Genomic DNA, 15,345 nt, shown 5'->3' with positions numbered 1-15,345 from the left:
AGACAAGTAGGTTGGAGCTGTCTGCACAAAACGTAATGCAGGTCAACATAAAATGTTTGAGTAGCTGGTACAGTAGAAGTCCATACTAAGTACAGCATTTTACAGGGAAAGCAGATAGCACAAGAACAGCATGGCATTTCCAGTAATTGGAACATGAAGCCTCTTTCCCCTACTCCACATTCAATTATTTGATTCTAAACAAAGAAAGCTGCTAATGATCAAGGGATTAAAAAAAGGACATACCAAACTGAAGATAATGCAGGCACTTTTTTTGTTTAAATACTGACACAAGTATAAAGGCAGACTCAAAAAATGCATTAATATGAAAAGGCACAGAAGACAAACAGTTCTATTTATAACAAAATGCTCTTAGTTACTTGAAACTATAGGACACCTGCTTTGTGAGCTGAGCTATTCTGCTTCTGTATCTGGTCTGAAAGGGAATCATGAATATACCTTTCAGACTTTATTAATATATGGATAAGTAAAATACAAGCATTAAATAATCTCCCCGTTGTAAGCAGAATCTGACTCAGCAGTCTGTGTAATTCCATAAATACAGGGATGATATTTTAGGCATAATTTGTACCTTGCATAATGCTGCTCTAACAGACATCTAGGTTAACAGTAAAACAACAGATGCACAAAACCACGTCTAATTTTGACTCCTATAAACAGTATGATCATTTCTAAATTAAAAATATATGTTTCTTGGTAGAATACTCATAGTACAACTACATTTAAATGCAAAGGGTTTAAAGAATTGTCATGTTTAAAGTAGAAAATACACAATGGCTTGGTTATGTTATCTGACATATTGGGGGGGGGAAGAAAAGTATCTTTACTCACAGTGCTTGAATTCCAATTGTAATGAAATACAGCTCCAATAGGGTATATCAAATTACTGATAGGAAGCAAACTACTATTTCCCTTACCTAGATATATTGTTGAAGCTGAGGAAGAGACGCTGGAGACAAGGCAAAGTATCCACATCTTTCTAGAAGGAAGAGAGAGAGGCACAAATTCAGTAGCTGAAGTAGCTTTTGAACCTCTCTACCTGGCCTGATGAGACACTTTCATTTCTAGATGCCATGACCTTGCTGCAACATGGATTTCTGTTGAAGGTGCAGTTCCATCTCTCCCCAGTGCAGACTGCAAGGGAGGGTTTCAGTGCAAATCCCCACTCTGCAGAACACGCTGCACTACTTGCAAAGCAAATGATGTTAAAGAAAAGAGGATAGGGCTGCTGCTGCTTTTTGAACAAGCTTTTGGGAAATGAGCCAAGGTGCTGTCTCAGCACTTAAGCTGCAGGATAAACACTCTAAGAAAAAAAAAAAAAAAGGGGGAAAGAAAGAGGAGGGGGAAAGAAGAGGAGGGGGAAAGAAGAGGAGAAAAGAAGAGGAGGGGAAAGAAGAGGAGGGGGAAAGAAGAGGAGGGGGAAAGAAGAGGAGAGGGGAAAGAAGAGGAGGGGGAAAGAAGAGGAGGGGGGAAAAGAAGAGGAGGGGGAAAGAAGAGGAGGGGGAAAGAAGAGGAGAGGGGAAAGAAGAGGAGGGGGAAAAGAAGAGGAGGGGGAAAGAAGAGAGAGGAGAAGAGGAGGGGAAAGAAGAGGAGGGGGAAAGAAGAGGAGGGGGAAAAGAAGAGAGGAGGGAAAGAAGAAGAGGAGGGAAAGAAGAGGAGGGGGAAAGAAGAGGAGGGGGAAAGAAGAGGAGGGGAGAAAGAAGAGGAGGGGGGAAAGAAGAGGAGGGGGGAAGAAAGAGAGAGGAGGAGAGAAGGAGAAAGAAGAGGAGGGGGAAAGAAGAGGAGGGGGAAAAGAAGAGGAGGGGGGAAAGAAGAGGAGGGGGGAAAGAAGAGGAGGGGGGAAAGAAGAGGAGGGGGGAAAGAAGAGGAGGGGGGAAAGAAGAGGAGGGGGGAAAGAAGAGGAGGGGGGAAAGAAGAGAAAGGGAAAGCTTTGCTGAAATAAGGTTTCTGAAGTGCAATACAGCAGTGCAAGTAGCACCACCAAACAGCAATGACTCTCCTGTCAGAGAACAATCTGAATGACTCTGTCATCTTTACAACCTCTGCAATTAATATGTTCAAGTAGGAATGAGTTTCCACAATAAGCAACTGTAAATTTAATACATGCCATTAAAGACCTTTGCAGGTCTTGATACAAATGTATCAAGTGAGATTATTTAACATATCAAGTGACTTCATTTGTGAAATATAAATCCATAACAGACAGATAGCACAGAGTGCAGTGATTCACAAACCATTCAGACTGCACACCTAACTCCTCTGTTCTAAGCCTGCATTTCCTCACCCTGCTTGAAGCCAGTGGACACAAAGCTGAGAAACAGAAAGGAGTATCAGAGCCCACTGCCTTGATTTTGGCCACACAATCAAATCTAGAGCTCTTCCTCCCTCCATCAGATTTGTGACATGTCTACAGAGCATTCCGGAAACAGTTAATTCCAACCAAACAGGTAAACAAAGGCAGCTCTAAACACACCATGGAGTTGCTATTACTGAAATACCAAATGTGGGCTACCAAGGGCTGCTGAGAGTCCCTGCTGGGTACAATGAGCAGGGCCTGTGTGGTCAAGTCTGCAGTTGCAATACTCCTGGTTCAGAGCTGCTGTGAATCCTCCCAGGGCAGACCATGGAAAGTTGGAGTTCACAACAGAATTACATCTAGACATCCCCTGTGTCCCTAAGGCTACCTAGTGCTGATGCCTAAAGGGGTGGACACACATGGTATCAGTGGTTATACACATGAAGACAGGCATTATAGGGTCACACATAACAATTCTTAAGCAGTAATGATTTCAACTAATCAGTGGAGAAGACAAATTCCCATAACTAAAATGATACATTACTGCCCTGTAAAATATGTTGCAAGTCTCACGGGTTTGACAGCAAACACTAGGTAGGAATATACTATTAAAAAAAAAAAAAGCCTCCAGCTACTTCAGTTTTGATACAAAGTCTTACAGGGCAGTGGACATAGAGGGCAGGATCTCCTTTGTGAAAAGATGGTGAACACCTTGAGCAGTCCTCCTTCAAATCTAAGATCAAGCTGAAGGTGACAAAACCAAAAATTCCAAACTTTTAAAACCTCAAAGCAAACAAGCACATCAGTCCTTCAAAGAAAAATACAGATCATCTCCTTAACAGTGCCCCTAATTCTCAACAGGATGGAAAGTAAATAGTTATTTCATAGCTCATGGTATGTATAGATTCATGATTTTAATGCTATGTAAGTTATACACTGTTTTATTTTAAAAGGCTCTTGTTCAAACAATATACTTGCCATATCTGAACTACAACTCAAACTGCAGAGTGAAGAACTTTATTTTTAGAACATGAAGACTTACCACGCTAGGTTGAAACTTCAACTGGGAAATTCTGCTTTTATAATCATTACCTCTTCTTCCAGCATTTGCCCCTGAAACATTCTTAAGATCATGAATTCTAAGATGATCTGACTGTTTACCTAAGCTACAGAAATTGAGACTGTTTCTAGAAACAAAATTGTGTGGAAGAAAAGTATCTAAATATATATGTTAGAACCACAAATCTGCTTCAGAAACTTTTGTCCCCTCTCTAGAGAAACATGATGAGCTTTCAAAATTTGAAGCACTAAAAGTCATCATAGAATCACAGCAAAGTCTGGGTTGGAAGGGATCTTTAAAGACCACCTAAGTCCAGCCTCCCTGATCACATTTAAAGACAATAACACTGAAAATTAATTTCTCTTTGTTTCACCTTTATGTTGTAACCTGAAGTATTGCAGCAGAAAAACATGAGTGACACAACACAGGAAAACACAAGATTTCACAAATCTGAAGTGCTGATATGGTTTAAACAAGTTATAGTGCATTTTGGTAAAATCAAAGAAAAGCTGGAAAAAGGGAAAATGAAAGAGTTTTGCTCCTTACTATAGCAGAGACTTGATTATGACGAAGGTTGAGCTCTGTGAGGGAATCCAGTCCATTCAGATTTTCCACAATGGTAACCTGGTTTCTGGCAAGGTTTAACACCCTCAGTTCACTCAAATGACCGATGTTCTCTATTTTAGTAATCTGTGAAAGAGATATGATATGCAGATTGTTTTTTATATGGATATACAATAGATATATGTTGCATGTTGTTTGGTTTTTTTTTAAAAAGCAGACATGAACAATCAAGTTAATGAAATAGTGCTTGTGTATTTTTCTAAACCATGATACTCATATCCAGTAGCTGAAAACAAGTTACAGTCTGCTAGAAATTCAGAATGAGTATTCACCAATACCTTACTGACAACACTGCAGTAACACTTAGTCAACATTTCCTTCCATACTATCAGAAATCAGGTTACTTCAGCTGTGCTGCTCTGTAGTAGCAACCTCAAAGACACCATAAAACAAAGACAACACTGATGATACCAAGGTATGTCAAAATGAGGAAATTAAGGTTCATCCTTAATTTCTCTGCAAAGACACTCAAACAAATCTCCTGGTGCCTATGCTACAAGAATAAGCAGCATCTTACCTTCCTACCATCATAGAACTCTGCATCAATTTCCCTTCATGACTCTTATAAAGCCTGCAGTAGCACTCACAGCTCTATCTACATGAGCTCCACAAACAGATTTTCCAGCAGGTCATGAGGACAGGAACCTGCTGTGAGTCAGGGGTGAGTAGCACCCACAGCCCTCTGAAGAAGAAAACAACTATTTGAAATTGCAACTTGCAAGGAAGTTTTATGAGCAGGTAATCACTGGGATCAGAAAGACATACTCAAAAGTTAGGAAAGAAGCAGCAGCATCCTTAGTTTGGATACACAGCACATTTGCTTGACAGTCCTCAGCACTTCAGCAACTTGTGGCTTCCTGTGATTAGAAAATGCAGGGATCAAACAAAGAGACTATGCTACAGTAAACAGGCACTTGCCAGAGGTTTATTTTTATACTTTATACCCTATTCTAAAGATTTGGGTGACAGTGACCAAAAAAAAAGTCATAAATAGAGTAAAAATAGCTAATGACCTTTAATTTTATGTTTCAATTCTGGAACAACTGTGTTTTACAAAAGACATTGATTACTGCTCTGGTGACACAACATGGGTTTATTTCCTGCTGTTAGCATTCCTCAGAGTGACCCACTGAAGGTTCTCTATCCAGATATTTATTTCTCACAGTGGTCTGTCCTCCAGCACCCATCCAGACATTCATGCATGACTTGCATACATGGAGAAGGGGAAGCACTCTTAGTGCAGCCTGTGCTTTGTGGCAAAAAGGCAGCAGGTTTTCCTGTGGAAAAGACACCAGCCAGTCTCACTGAGTAGCATTGCATCCAAGGATACAGTGCACACAGCTACTCCCATGTACTAACATTGTCCCTTTCAACTAGAATGATCATCTGCTGGGCCACTGCAAGCCCCCTCCAACACCCAGTCCTCAGGTACACCTTTCCTGGTGTCACCTTCCCAGGGACATTGAACTTCCTGGGGCTTTAGACCAGCACAACTCTGGCTGTGCCAGTTTAAAGAAAGTTCCTAACACTTTCTGGAATAGGAGAAGAGGTAAGGTAGCTATTGTTTAACAGTTTGAGTTGGTAATCTTCATGTATGTACCCATGTATAAGTCTGTGACATATGACTGGAATATGCTGCTATAAACAGTACTTCAGCAATTTTTCTATTAAAAAGCACACCAAAGTAGATAGCAAGACCAAAATTAAATAACATCCTAAACCTGCTTTTGATTCAACTGCTAATTAAACTACTCATTTATGTGCATTTTATGCAGGGGAAAAAATTATCAGGATACAAAAATATTAAATTAAGAGGAACAGAAAATGCCACCATTCAGAAGAATATATAGAGACAGAAAAACTTGTAAAAGCAACACTGAGAACAGATGGTTGGCATGAAGAGCACAGACCCCCTGCAGATATCTGCTTAGCCAGAATTACTCCATGCCAGGGTGGAATATTAATCCTGGCATTTTACTGCTACTGCAAAGATAATGATTTCATCAGCAAAGTACAGAGATAACACTTTGCTAAATTTTCAGATTAACTCTACTGGATTTCCTGTTTCAATTATTCATGCACACATGGAGGGACAGCAGTTTCTCATATGTACTATTATGTATGGAATAATACAAGTTATTATCACCTCTTTCTGATAATATAAAGAAATTACATCTATGACTATTTTCTGTTAATTATGAATAAAAAGGGATTGTTAACCATTTCTATTTGCCTTTTCAAGTACAAAAGTCAAAGACTACTTGTAAACACTCAACAAAAACACTATTTTCTTGTTTGCTTGTATCTTTGAATACTTCACTATGAAACAGAGCTCAGAAGGTTGTTATGCCCCCAATAATCACTCATTAACAATTAAATTGCACAAATAATTAAATGTGCAGAAGTTGCATCTTTGAAAAAACATTTCTGAGATTACTGAAAGGAAGTTAATTTCTGTAAAAAAATCAGGTTGCATTATTTTTCCTTTTACTTATATTTGAACTTTTGGCAAGAAAAGTAATTCACAGAACTAAACAGAACACAAGAAATTACTCCAATGACTTTCTATATTTCAAGCATTCTAGAATAAAAGCCCTGTGTAGGGTCCCAGTATGCTGTGTCCATACTAGGGTGTTAATCATAGAAACAAGAGTCTCTACATGAAAATTCAGTTAGTGTTATTAAAATGCTGTATTCTTACAATTTTTTACTGGGCAGTATTAGTATCAAGTGCCTTACTAAATCACATAGGAACACAGGCAAAGAGTAGTAGTAGGACAAAAGAATTCATATTCTGTCATTTTTGTTAAACATAAGCATTAAGCGTGGTATTTCATTAGACATAATACTGGGAGGGTTTTCACTTTCTTTTGGCTGTTTTATTAAATGAAGAGATTTAAGTACTAATGCATTTAAAAACTTGATTGGAGAAAAAAAAAGAAAAAGAAAAAAATAAACCCTACAAGGTTTATCATTTAGCATTGGGGAATACTATACCTCAATGTTTTAAAGTACATCCAGTTCCCAGTATATTTCTCACTTGGCAGGAGAAGTCTCAAAGTTCTGAGCAAACCATATCATCCAAAAAACCCAGCATCCAAATAAACCAGAATACTTCCCCAAAAGTCAACAAAAATGAAATTTTCCTCCTTCTCTTTTTCCTCACCTCCAACCTTTTGGAAATATTACATCCTTAGAAGTTTCCCAATCTGCATTCCATCTGCAGGACCGATTTACACTCCCAGAGACAAGAAGGGAGGGACTAAGACTAAAACATGAATCCAGCTTTCCTCTTAACTGCTACTACTCCATGAACATTAACAAGAATAAGCAAATTCTAGCTAGGCTCTAGAACTATTTTTGATAAATAAATTTTGATAAATAAACATCTTATTTGAGTATTTATATTCCACATCAGCTGGAATAGAGTTGGTTTTCTTCTTAATAGCTGGTACAGTGGTGGTTTAGATTTAGTGTAAGAATTATGTTGGCAACATGCTGGTGTTTCAGTTGTTCTAAGTACTGCTTTCCCTAAGTTAAGGACTTTCAATTTCTCATGCTCTGCCAGTGAGCAGGGGCACAAGTTGTGAGGGCACAGCTGGAGAGCTGAGCTGAACTGGCCAAAGGGACATTCCATGCCATGAAACACTTGGTGTATTAACAGAGCGGAGTTGGTCAGGAACTGTTGTGGACAGGCTGGGCATTGGTCAGGATGTGGAGAGCATCTGCACTGTGCATCTCGTCTTTCTGTGGGGTTTTATTCATCTCTCTGTCTCCTTTTCATTACAATTACTAATATTATCTTTATAATTGTACTTTAATTGAATTCAATTAAACTGTTCTTACCTCAACACATAGGTTTTACCTGTTTTTCTGATTCTCCTCCCTGTCCAACTGCAGGGAGGGGTGGTGGTGGTGAGCCAGGGGCTGGTGGTATTTAGGTGCTGGCTGGGGTTAAACCACAACAATCTACTCAGAGTGCCCACTGAGATCTCACATCTTACATAGAACTACTGCCTATAATGAAAACAGCTAACATTTTCTGATAGCCTAATGTATTTTCAATACTTTACTATAACTTGTACACAAGATCTGATTGTTCAACAATCATCTGGGATCACTGGGAACATTGACATGATTCTGTGCATAATTAACAGTGCTCAATGATTGTTGTCCTTTTGCAGAACACCACTGAGAAAAGGCTGGTTCTAATTTTACTGATCTGTTTTTGAAATTGCTACATTCTGGAACACTGGAAACCCTGTTTTGAAGATCTCAAAGACAATTACGCTGTTAAGTCTGTTCTTCAAAAATTTACAATGTAGAAGAAATATCTCTTAAGATAGACTAGAAGGCTGCTCTGAATAAAAATACCACAAATTTAAATAGAGTTAAAAGAGATCCTTATTCATTTTACATAAGCAAACAACAACAACAACAAAGAACAGCCTTCCAAGAGGGCATTAGTACACTAAACAGATACATCAGCATTTCTTCCCTTCATTATGCCTTCAGAAAGAACTAATACTATGTGCAGCAGACTGATGTTTCAAATTTTGAATTTCTCAAAGACAGGAAAGAAAGAACTTACACGGGATAACTTGCATATCTTTAAACTGGAAAGGAACAAAAAGATAATTTATTAATAGAAACGAAGTTCATAGTCTTTATTAGGTCTTTCCAAGAAAAAAATACAATAAACCTACCAAAAAACAAAACAAAGCAACCCCATTCCATTTCCTAACATTTGTGCCTTTCACATGTATGTTTATGATTAAAACATTCTGAAAACCAAAATAACTTACTATACTCCACAGTATTAGTTCCTGATATAGGGTAATTTGTTATGTTCCCTGGATCAAAGTAGGACTATCATTATGCAGATGATCTAGCAACAGTAAGCTGGGCACTATGCCCACAACTCCTAGTAAAGTTGTAGTTTGTAAAGAGTTGTACAGATACTTGAAGGGGAAAAAAAAAAAGGCGGGGGGGGGAAGACAAATCAGATCAAATCGCTATCACTTGTAAGAGCTGTGCATGATGTGTTTCATTTCCATCAGTGATTCCTTCTTTTGTGCTTACTGGTACAGCTTTATCTGCAAGTACTTTTTATCAAAAACATAACTCATTTACAATAGCAATAAGAAAAGGATTAAACCCACACAAAACCATAGAATGAATATGTTTAGAGATGGCCAAGATTCCAAGAGTATTGTCATCATTTGGTCCTAGATTGCCTCTGGTGCTGCATAACACACACATTGTTTGTTTGATGTTACTCAAAGCAGTCACAAACTTACTGCAGCACTTATAACAGTAACTCCCTATAGTGCTGGCTTGTCTTTTTCTTTTAAGCATTTCCACTCTCCACTATCAAGCAATTGTATAATAAACACACACAGAGAAATCAGTAAGACATTAAAACCATCAAAAAAGGAATCCAGAGAATTCACACACTGGTCCTGTACAGTCACAATAGCCACATGTTGTTTTAAACATCTGAATTATTGGACATTTTTTATTACATGTGGTTTGAATTTATTTTCAAGAATACTATATCCAGCTTGCCCTGATACTCCATGTTGCTTCTGATGTATGCATTAAACAAAAAAACCCTTATTCTTACATGTACTGCAGCTAAAACTTTATGCACCCCTTGAAGCAGAAATGATTGTTTAGTATCAAACTGAAGAACCTAAACAGAAGTTAAGTCACTTAAGTCCTTTCATGAATCAGTCAAGAGCTCAGACCCCTTCTGCTTTTTCCTGTACAAATTTAAGTCTTCCACATAAAGGTAAGGGATCTGGTTTTGTAAGACCACCAACAGTAGAAACAACACAACAATCAACGGGATCTTAAAATTTTACATGATTTCCAAGACTGTGTTACTTTAACTGCACCACAAATATTTGTGGTAGATGACTACTGTGTAGGTGTGAGTGTTATTATACCCAATGGACTCAGAATTTTAACTGCTGAAACCTTCAAGTACAAGAGACTTAATACAAAGATTCAAAATAAACACCACGTCCCCTTTTATTAATTTGCTTATTTCTCTGACCTCAAAAGTTGAAAACCTTGCTACCAGTTCCCTTTCAAGAAACAATAGTTTGGTAAAAGACACAGCACACACGATGTCTACACACGAAATATAAGTAATCAAGTTATTGTACTATACCTGATTTCCATGGAGATCTAAAACATCAAGGTTTTTTAGGTTCTCCAGATTTGAGATCTTCTTTATTCTGAAAAATTTCAATTATGACATAGATTATTTTTAATATTAGATAAAAAGTATCTTTCATTAGCCATTTTTTCCTGACTACCAAGAGTAATAGAAGAATAACAGTTTTGAAATACACAAAAAAAATTAAATTAATATTACCTTCCTGACTGTCAATAATGCAATAGCAGCAGTATGTGGCTCTTCTAGAAAGAGGAAAAGGAAGGAATACTTGCTCACTAGAAAACAAAGTTGACAAGCAATCTATCCAGATCCCTGAATAATAGTAACTAAAGGAAGAATATTACTGGCAAACAGCTAATTTCAAACCATTTTAATGATACACAGGCTTTTCAGAGCATGTTAGAAGAACACAGAACTAAAACACCCTGAAAGCTACCAGCCCTTTCTAGACAGAGATTTCCAGGTTTGGCAGTATGTCTTCTCACCTGAACAACTTCATTTTCTTGAAAGTACTCTGCCCTGTCCTGTTTTCTCAGATTCCAGATCTAGGCTATTATATTCTCAACAGCATCATCTACTGGTTGATGATATTAAACACGCATGTTAAGCACTTTCTTCAAGAGTAATCAAAGTTCACATACAGATCAAGCTGAAAACAAGTTGCTTTCAACTGTGTCTGACCTGTAATCAATCACGCATGAGTATGTCTAGTCCTAACTATCTCCAAAACATACTTCTAGGCAAACAGGCTAAACTGCACTGGTTATGATATGGGAAGCAATTCCTCACCTTAAATTTATAGTTCCCATCCCCCAGTATTTTACTGTAAACAAAATTGATGTCTACAGGCAAGATTTTTAATACCAAAGCTATTAGCTCCAGTAACATACTGCACTACTGAAAGTTGTCAGGTTTGAATACAGGCTGAATTGGGAGGTACATTCTTTATAATCTGCACATAATTGAAATTTGTTCACCACTTCTCACTACACTGAATATAAGAAAATATGGAACATTAACAAGATGAGAACACAACCCTTAGGTGTGTGAGCAATTCCACAGATATTTCTATTGAATTACCAGAATTAGAAGCTCAAAGTTAGAACCAATAAGTAAGCATCAAATTCATAACTCATCTGTCTGGTATTTTTCCCAGTTAAATATATCAGGCAGAAATACTTTCTGTAGGTTATAAATAATGAATACTCCAGTTGATGGGAAAAGATATTCCACCTGTCACACCAATCTAAGAACACATATTGAACAGTTGATCAGAAGATTGGATGAAGACATGTAAAGGACTTCAGAATTGTTGCTAAAATATATGTAAGAAAGGAAGTTCCTGAAGAACATGACACAAAAAAGCTGTGTCCTTCCTCAGGGGTGGTCTCAAAGCAACATCACAAACCGAGAACTGTAAGTAACAAAAACAATGACAGATCACAGTTGTTACACCATAAAGAAGTAGGGTGCTTTAAATTACTTTTATTCTTTTTACCTGTTCTTTCCCAACAAAAGGACTCTCAGGGATCTCAAAGTTGAAACCCCACTTATTTCCTCGATCTGATTATCATATAAATCTAAGAAAACAAGGTGGTGAAGATTAGAAATATTCTGGATGCGAGTTATAAAGTTATGTTGGAAGTTCAAAAGACGAAGATGGTCTTCCCCATCAATAACTGGGCACACTGTCAATTTTTGCCTGGAAGAGAAGAAAAAAAAAAACCAAACTACACATGTATGTAACAAATTGGTAACCAACTTTCAACTCACCCACTCTGACTGACCAGAGGAAAGTATAGTATCTTGGGTGAGGTAACATTAAGGTAATTAGGTTTGCTAATTCAAGTTTGTAAATAAAGAGGTAACTCCTCCTATTAAAAAATTAGCATGAAAATATAGAAGTGTTCCCAAAATTTTCTGAATTCCTCTCCATTTAGTCAGAGATTCGCTTGTTCCATGGAAAATATATGGAAGTTTTGTGTTGTGACCACACTCAAATTTCAACAGATGCAGCCTCACAATTTTTTAAGTTTTTCACCAGATACTACATAAACAGACTGCTGATACCAGAATTCAGTGTTCTATGTCTATATGATTTTTCTTTGTTTTATAGAACTTGACATTTGAAATATAAATACGTTAGTGTGCTGTGGCACGTGCACTGTCACCTTCTCACCTTTCCAGGGTAAGTCTATCAGAGTTCAGGATTTTTTCTTCAGCACTTCGTTGCAACACAGGAAATGTTATTGATGAACTGCTCCCAAAATTTGTGTTATCTATTAGAAAATCATACAGAGAATACATGAATTACCTCTTTGCAAATGCATTTCATTAACTACAGGTGATAAATGCAAAGTTTTCTTTCTTATTAAGAATAAAGCATTACATAGTACATCAAAGTGCTTTTTCCCTACATTCAGTACTATGATTTATCAGTTTTCTTTCCTGCTATTTTTTGTTTTCAGCTATATCCCCCTAAATCCTCTTTCCAAAGTACATCCATTTGTTTTATTTCTGAGAGATTTTCAGTCAACAATTTGTTGTAGGCAGATATTTTGTAGATGCTTTTATTTTGATTACAATTACCCAGTGATGTTTTAACATAAAGCTGTATAATTGTTTCATAATTTCAGTATCCCAACTTAAAGAAGGTATTTCCTAACTTAAGATAAATTTAAAGAGACAGATCAGGTAGATATTGATAGAACCAGAAACTAAAGCACCAACACATTGAAAGAGTCCCACTGAGTCACAAACAAATGTAAAGTCCTTTAAAGGTAAGTGCATGCAATACCTAGTAATGATTGGTCTTATATTTCACTCCATTATCAAGAAAGAAACAGGCAGCCCTTTAAAACACATTTATAAAGGTGTCCACCTTTACCCATTTCATTAATATAAAAGTAAAGAGGTAGGATGTCTAAAAATACCTGCAAAATTAATCAACAAATGTGTTCTGTGAGCTTTGGCTTATTTGGAAAATGATCTACTGAAAAATACTGGTCAAAAATAAATCACTGGGCATGTACACTACCACAAAAATATAGGCTCAACTTCTATGTGCTTGCCCTTTCTTTTCTTTTTTGTTTTCTTTTTCATTCTCTTCCTTCAAATAAATCAAACATTAACAGCAAAAACATTAATTCTTCAACAAACAAAGGCAACTGCTTTACTACTACTGTGAGTTCATTATTAGCTAAAGTTCACCATTAGATATCTATATCAGTAAAATAATTTGTTGTTCAATTTGGAATCTTTTCAGTGCTACTCTTAATATTTTATCACTAGCTACTCTAGCAACATTATGTATCCTTCAAAATCAGAACTGCTGTGAAGAAAAAAAATCAGAGACACTAAAAAAAATAACAAAATTAATCAACATTGTTGCAACAGTCTTAAATTAGTTCTGTCGCATGTGTTTAAGCCAATGAACATAAAATCAGGGATTTAAAAATCAGTCTGAAACATGACAGGACGGTAGTAAAGTGACTTTTTTTTCTTCTACTGTCATCCTCCTAAAGGCATGTGTGAAAAGTCCCTATTACTGCCCTTTCATTAGAGAAAGATCTATAAAAAGCCTCTGTTTAAATGCCTATCTTATATTTTTGAAAAATATTTCTAGTGGTTTCCTGACCATGACCTACTAACCTCTCTTAATACCCTAAGGGAGCCCTAGGAAACACTTCTAGCAAAACACCCAGTAACAGAGACTGACAAGGCTCTTTCAGTGTTACCTGAACTAACATTGTGACTGTTTTGTCAGGATCTGGATTTTGTAGGTGTGTGAATGGAAGTCTCGCCAAATCCTGATAAAGAACCTGTACTCTGCTTCAACTCCAAACCAGCCAGTTGTGTCAGACTGGATGGGACTGGGAGATAGAGCTGCTTATTATGCACCATAGGACTTAAGACTCTTTGGTCTCCTGCGCAGGGAACAAAACCAAGTTGCAGACTTACATTTACTCTGTAAGTTGCATAATAACCCTAAAAATCAACCCATTCTGAGTGGCTGCTGGTCTTTATGTTTTATGTGAATGAATAAAGAATTGCCATAATATTTAAACTGATCTTCTATCCTAACCATTCACTGTTTTTACATGACAGGCAAGCAGCAGTAGCATGTCAAGAAATGCTGTTTCAAATGTCTTCTAGTCTTCACCACAGCTAGCAGTGAAATCACCAATATCTTTCTTTTCAAAGCCAAAAGCACCCAAACACAATAGGAAAACTCTCTCTTCATACTGGTGTTCTGAATCAGAAACTGATTTTGTCTAAATATATTAAGATGTTAAATGTCCAATAAAATGTTACAAGACAGAACTGTGTGGCTTTTTGAGGGGATGAACAGTATGACACTTGATAGGTTGTGGCTTTGTAGGTAGAAGAAAGAATGCTCTTCCATGAGGGGAAAACATGTGATGAAAAAAGACATCTGCACCAGAATAGTGGGTTAAGGATGTAATGCAACAGTAATTACACTGAACTACTGTAGCCAAGTAGGAAAAGCTGTCACTCTTACATATTCTAATCATAACACAATCTCTCTTTACTGTTCAGTTAATAAAACAGAGATACAAAAGACAAACAAAGCAAACCCTACTGAACATCACCTTGTCTTCCTGAATAGTTTTTTTCCAGATCATGCTGCAGAAGTCTATTATGGAAAGATGACGGTTCTTTATTTACCCTGAATTCAAACTGTAACACAATATTTAAGACAAATGTTAAAGTTTTCAAATGCAAATAATGCCTACATAGACAAATACAACCTTATAGTAACTGCGATTCTCAGGAAATTCTACAAATTATTTAGAAAAATAATAATTTCTCCAATAAAAGATGTATTTATTCTTTCAGGAAAAAAACTTCAGTGTTGGAAACCAAAATGAAAATATGGAAGTTAGCAGCATATGCATATGTAGTTGACTAAATAAAGAAAAAAAAATCCTCCCCCCTGTAAGGAGTACTGTAATTACAGGAGAAAGAGAGGTACAGACAAGAAAACATATATATATATGTGTGTGTGTGTATATATATATGTAAATATATATGTATAAAGCTTATGGCAGGGTATAGTACATTCCTTTGTTTTTACTTTATATGTCCCTAATAGGATGAAATAAATTACTAAAATACTATCAGATACATTAGATATTA

At 36.8% G+C, this 15,345-nt stretch overlaps 2 protein-coding genes across 2 annotated transcripts in view; both read right to left on the bottom strand.

Moving 5' to 3' along the window:
- The window catches only part of LRRC49 (leucine rich repeat containing 49), a 41,793-nt gene that overhangs the window by 25,643 nt on the left and 805 nt on the right, over positions 1-15,345 (bottom strand). The window contains exons 3-8 of the mRNA XM_050310013.1: positions 14,799-14,886; positions 12,365-12,464; positions 11,684-11,887; positions 10,177-10,243; positions 3,921-4,064; positions 936-997 (exon numbers count right to left, since the gene is read on the bottom strand). Coding sequence (XP_050165970.1) covers positions 936-997; positions 3,921-4,064; positions 10,177-10,243; positions 11,684-11,887; positions 12,365-12,464; positions 14,799-14,886 — 665 coding nt within the window. The remainder of the gene's footprint in view (positions 1-935; positions 998-3,920; positions 4,065-10,176; positions 10,244-11,683; positions 11,888-12,364; positions 12,465-14,798; positions 14,887-15,345) is intronic.
- Positions 14,805-15,345, bottom strand: part of ADAL (adenosine deaminase like) — a 29,604-nt gene continuing 29,063 nt past the window's right edge. Inside the window, exon 12 of the transcript XR_007628193.1 lies at positions 14,805-14,886. The gene's annotated coding sequence lies outside the window, so the exon portion shown is untranslated. The remainder of the gene's footprint in view (positions 14,887-15,345) is intronic.

The sequence above is a fragment of the Myiozetetes cayanensis genome, unplaced genomic scaffold (genome assembly GCF_022539395.1).
Source record: "Myiozetetes cayanensis isolate MyiCay16 unplaced genomic scaffold, myiCay2020 scf14, whole genome shotgun sequence".
Classification (NCBI taxonomy): Eukaryota; Metazoa; Chordata; class Aves; order Passeriformes; family Tyrannidae; genus Myiozetetes; species Myiozetetes cayanensis.
Note: the sequence above shows the minus strand (reverse complement) of the source record. Positions and strands in the feature narration are given on the sequence as shown.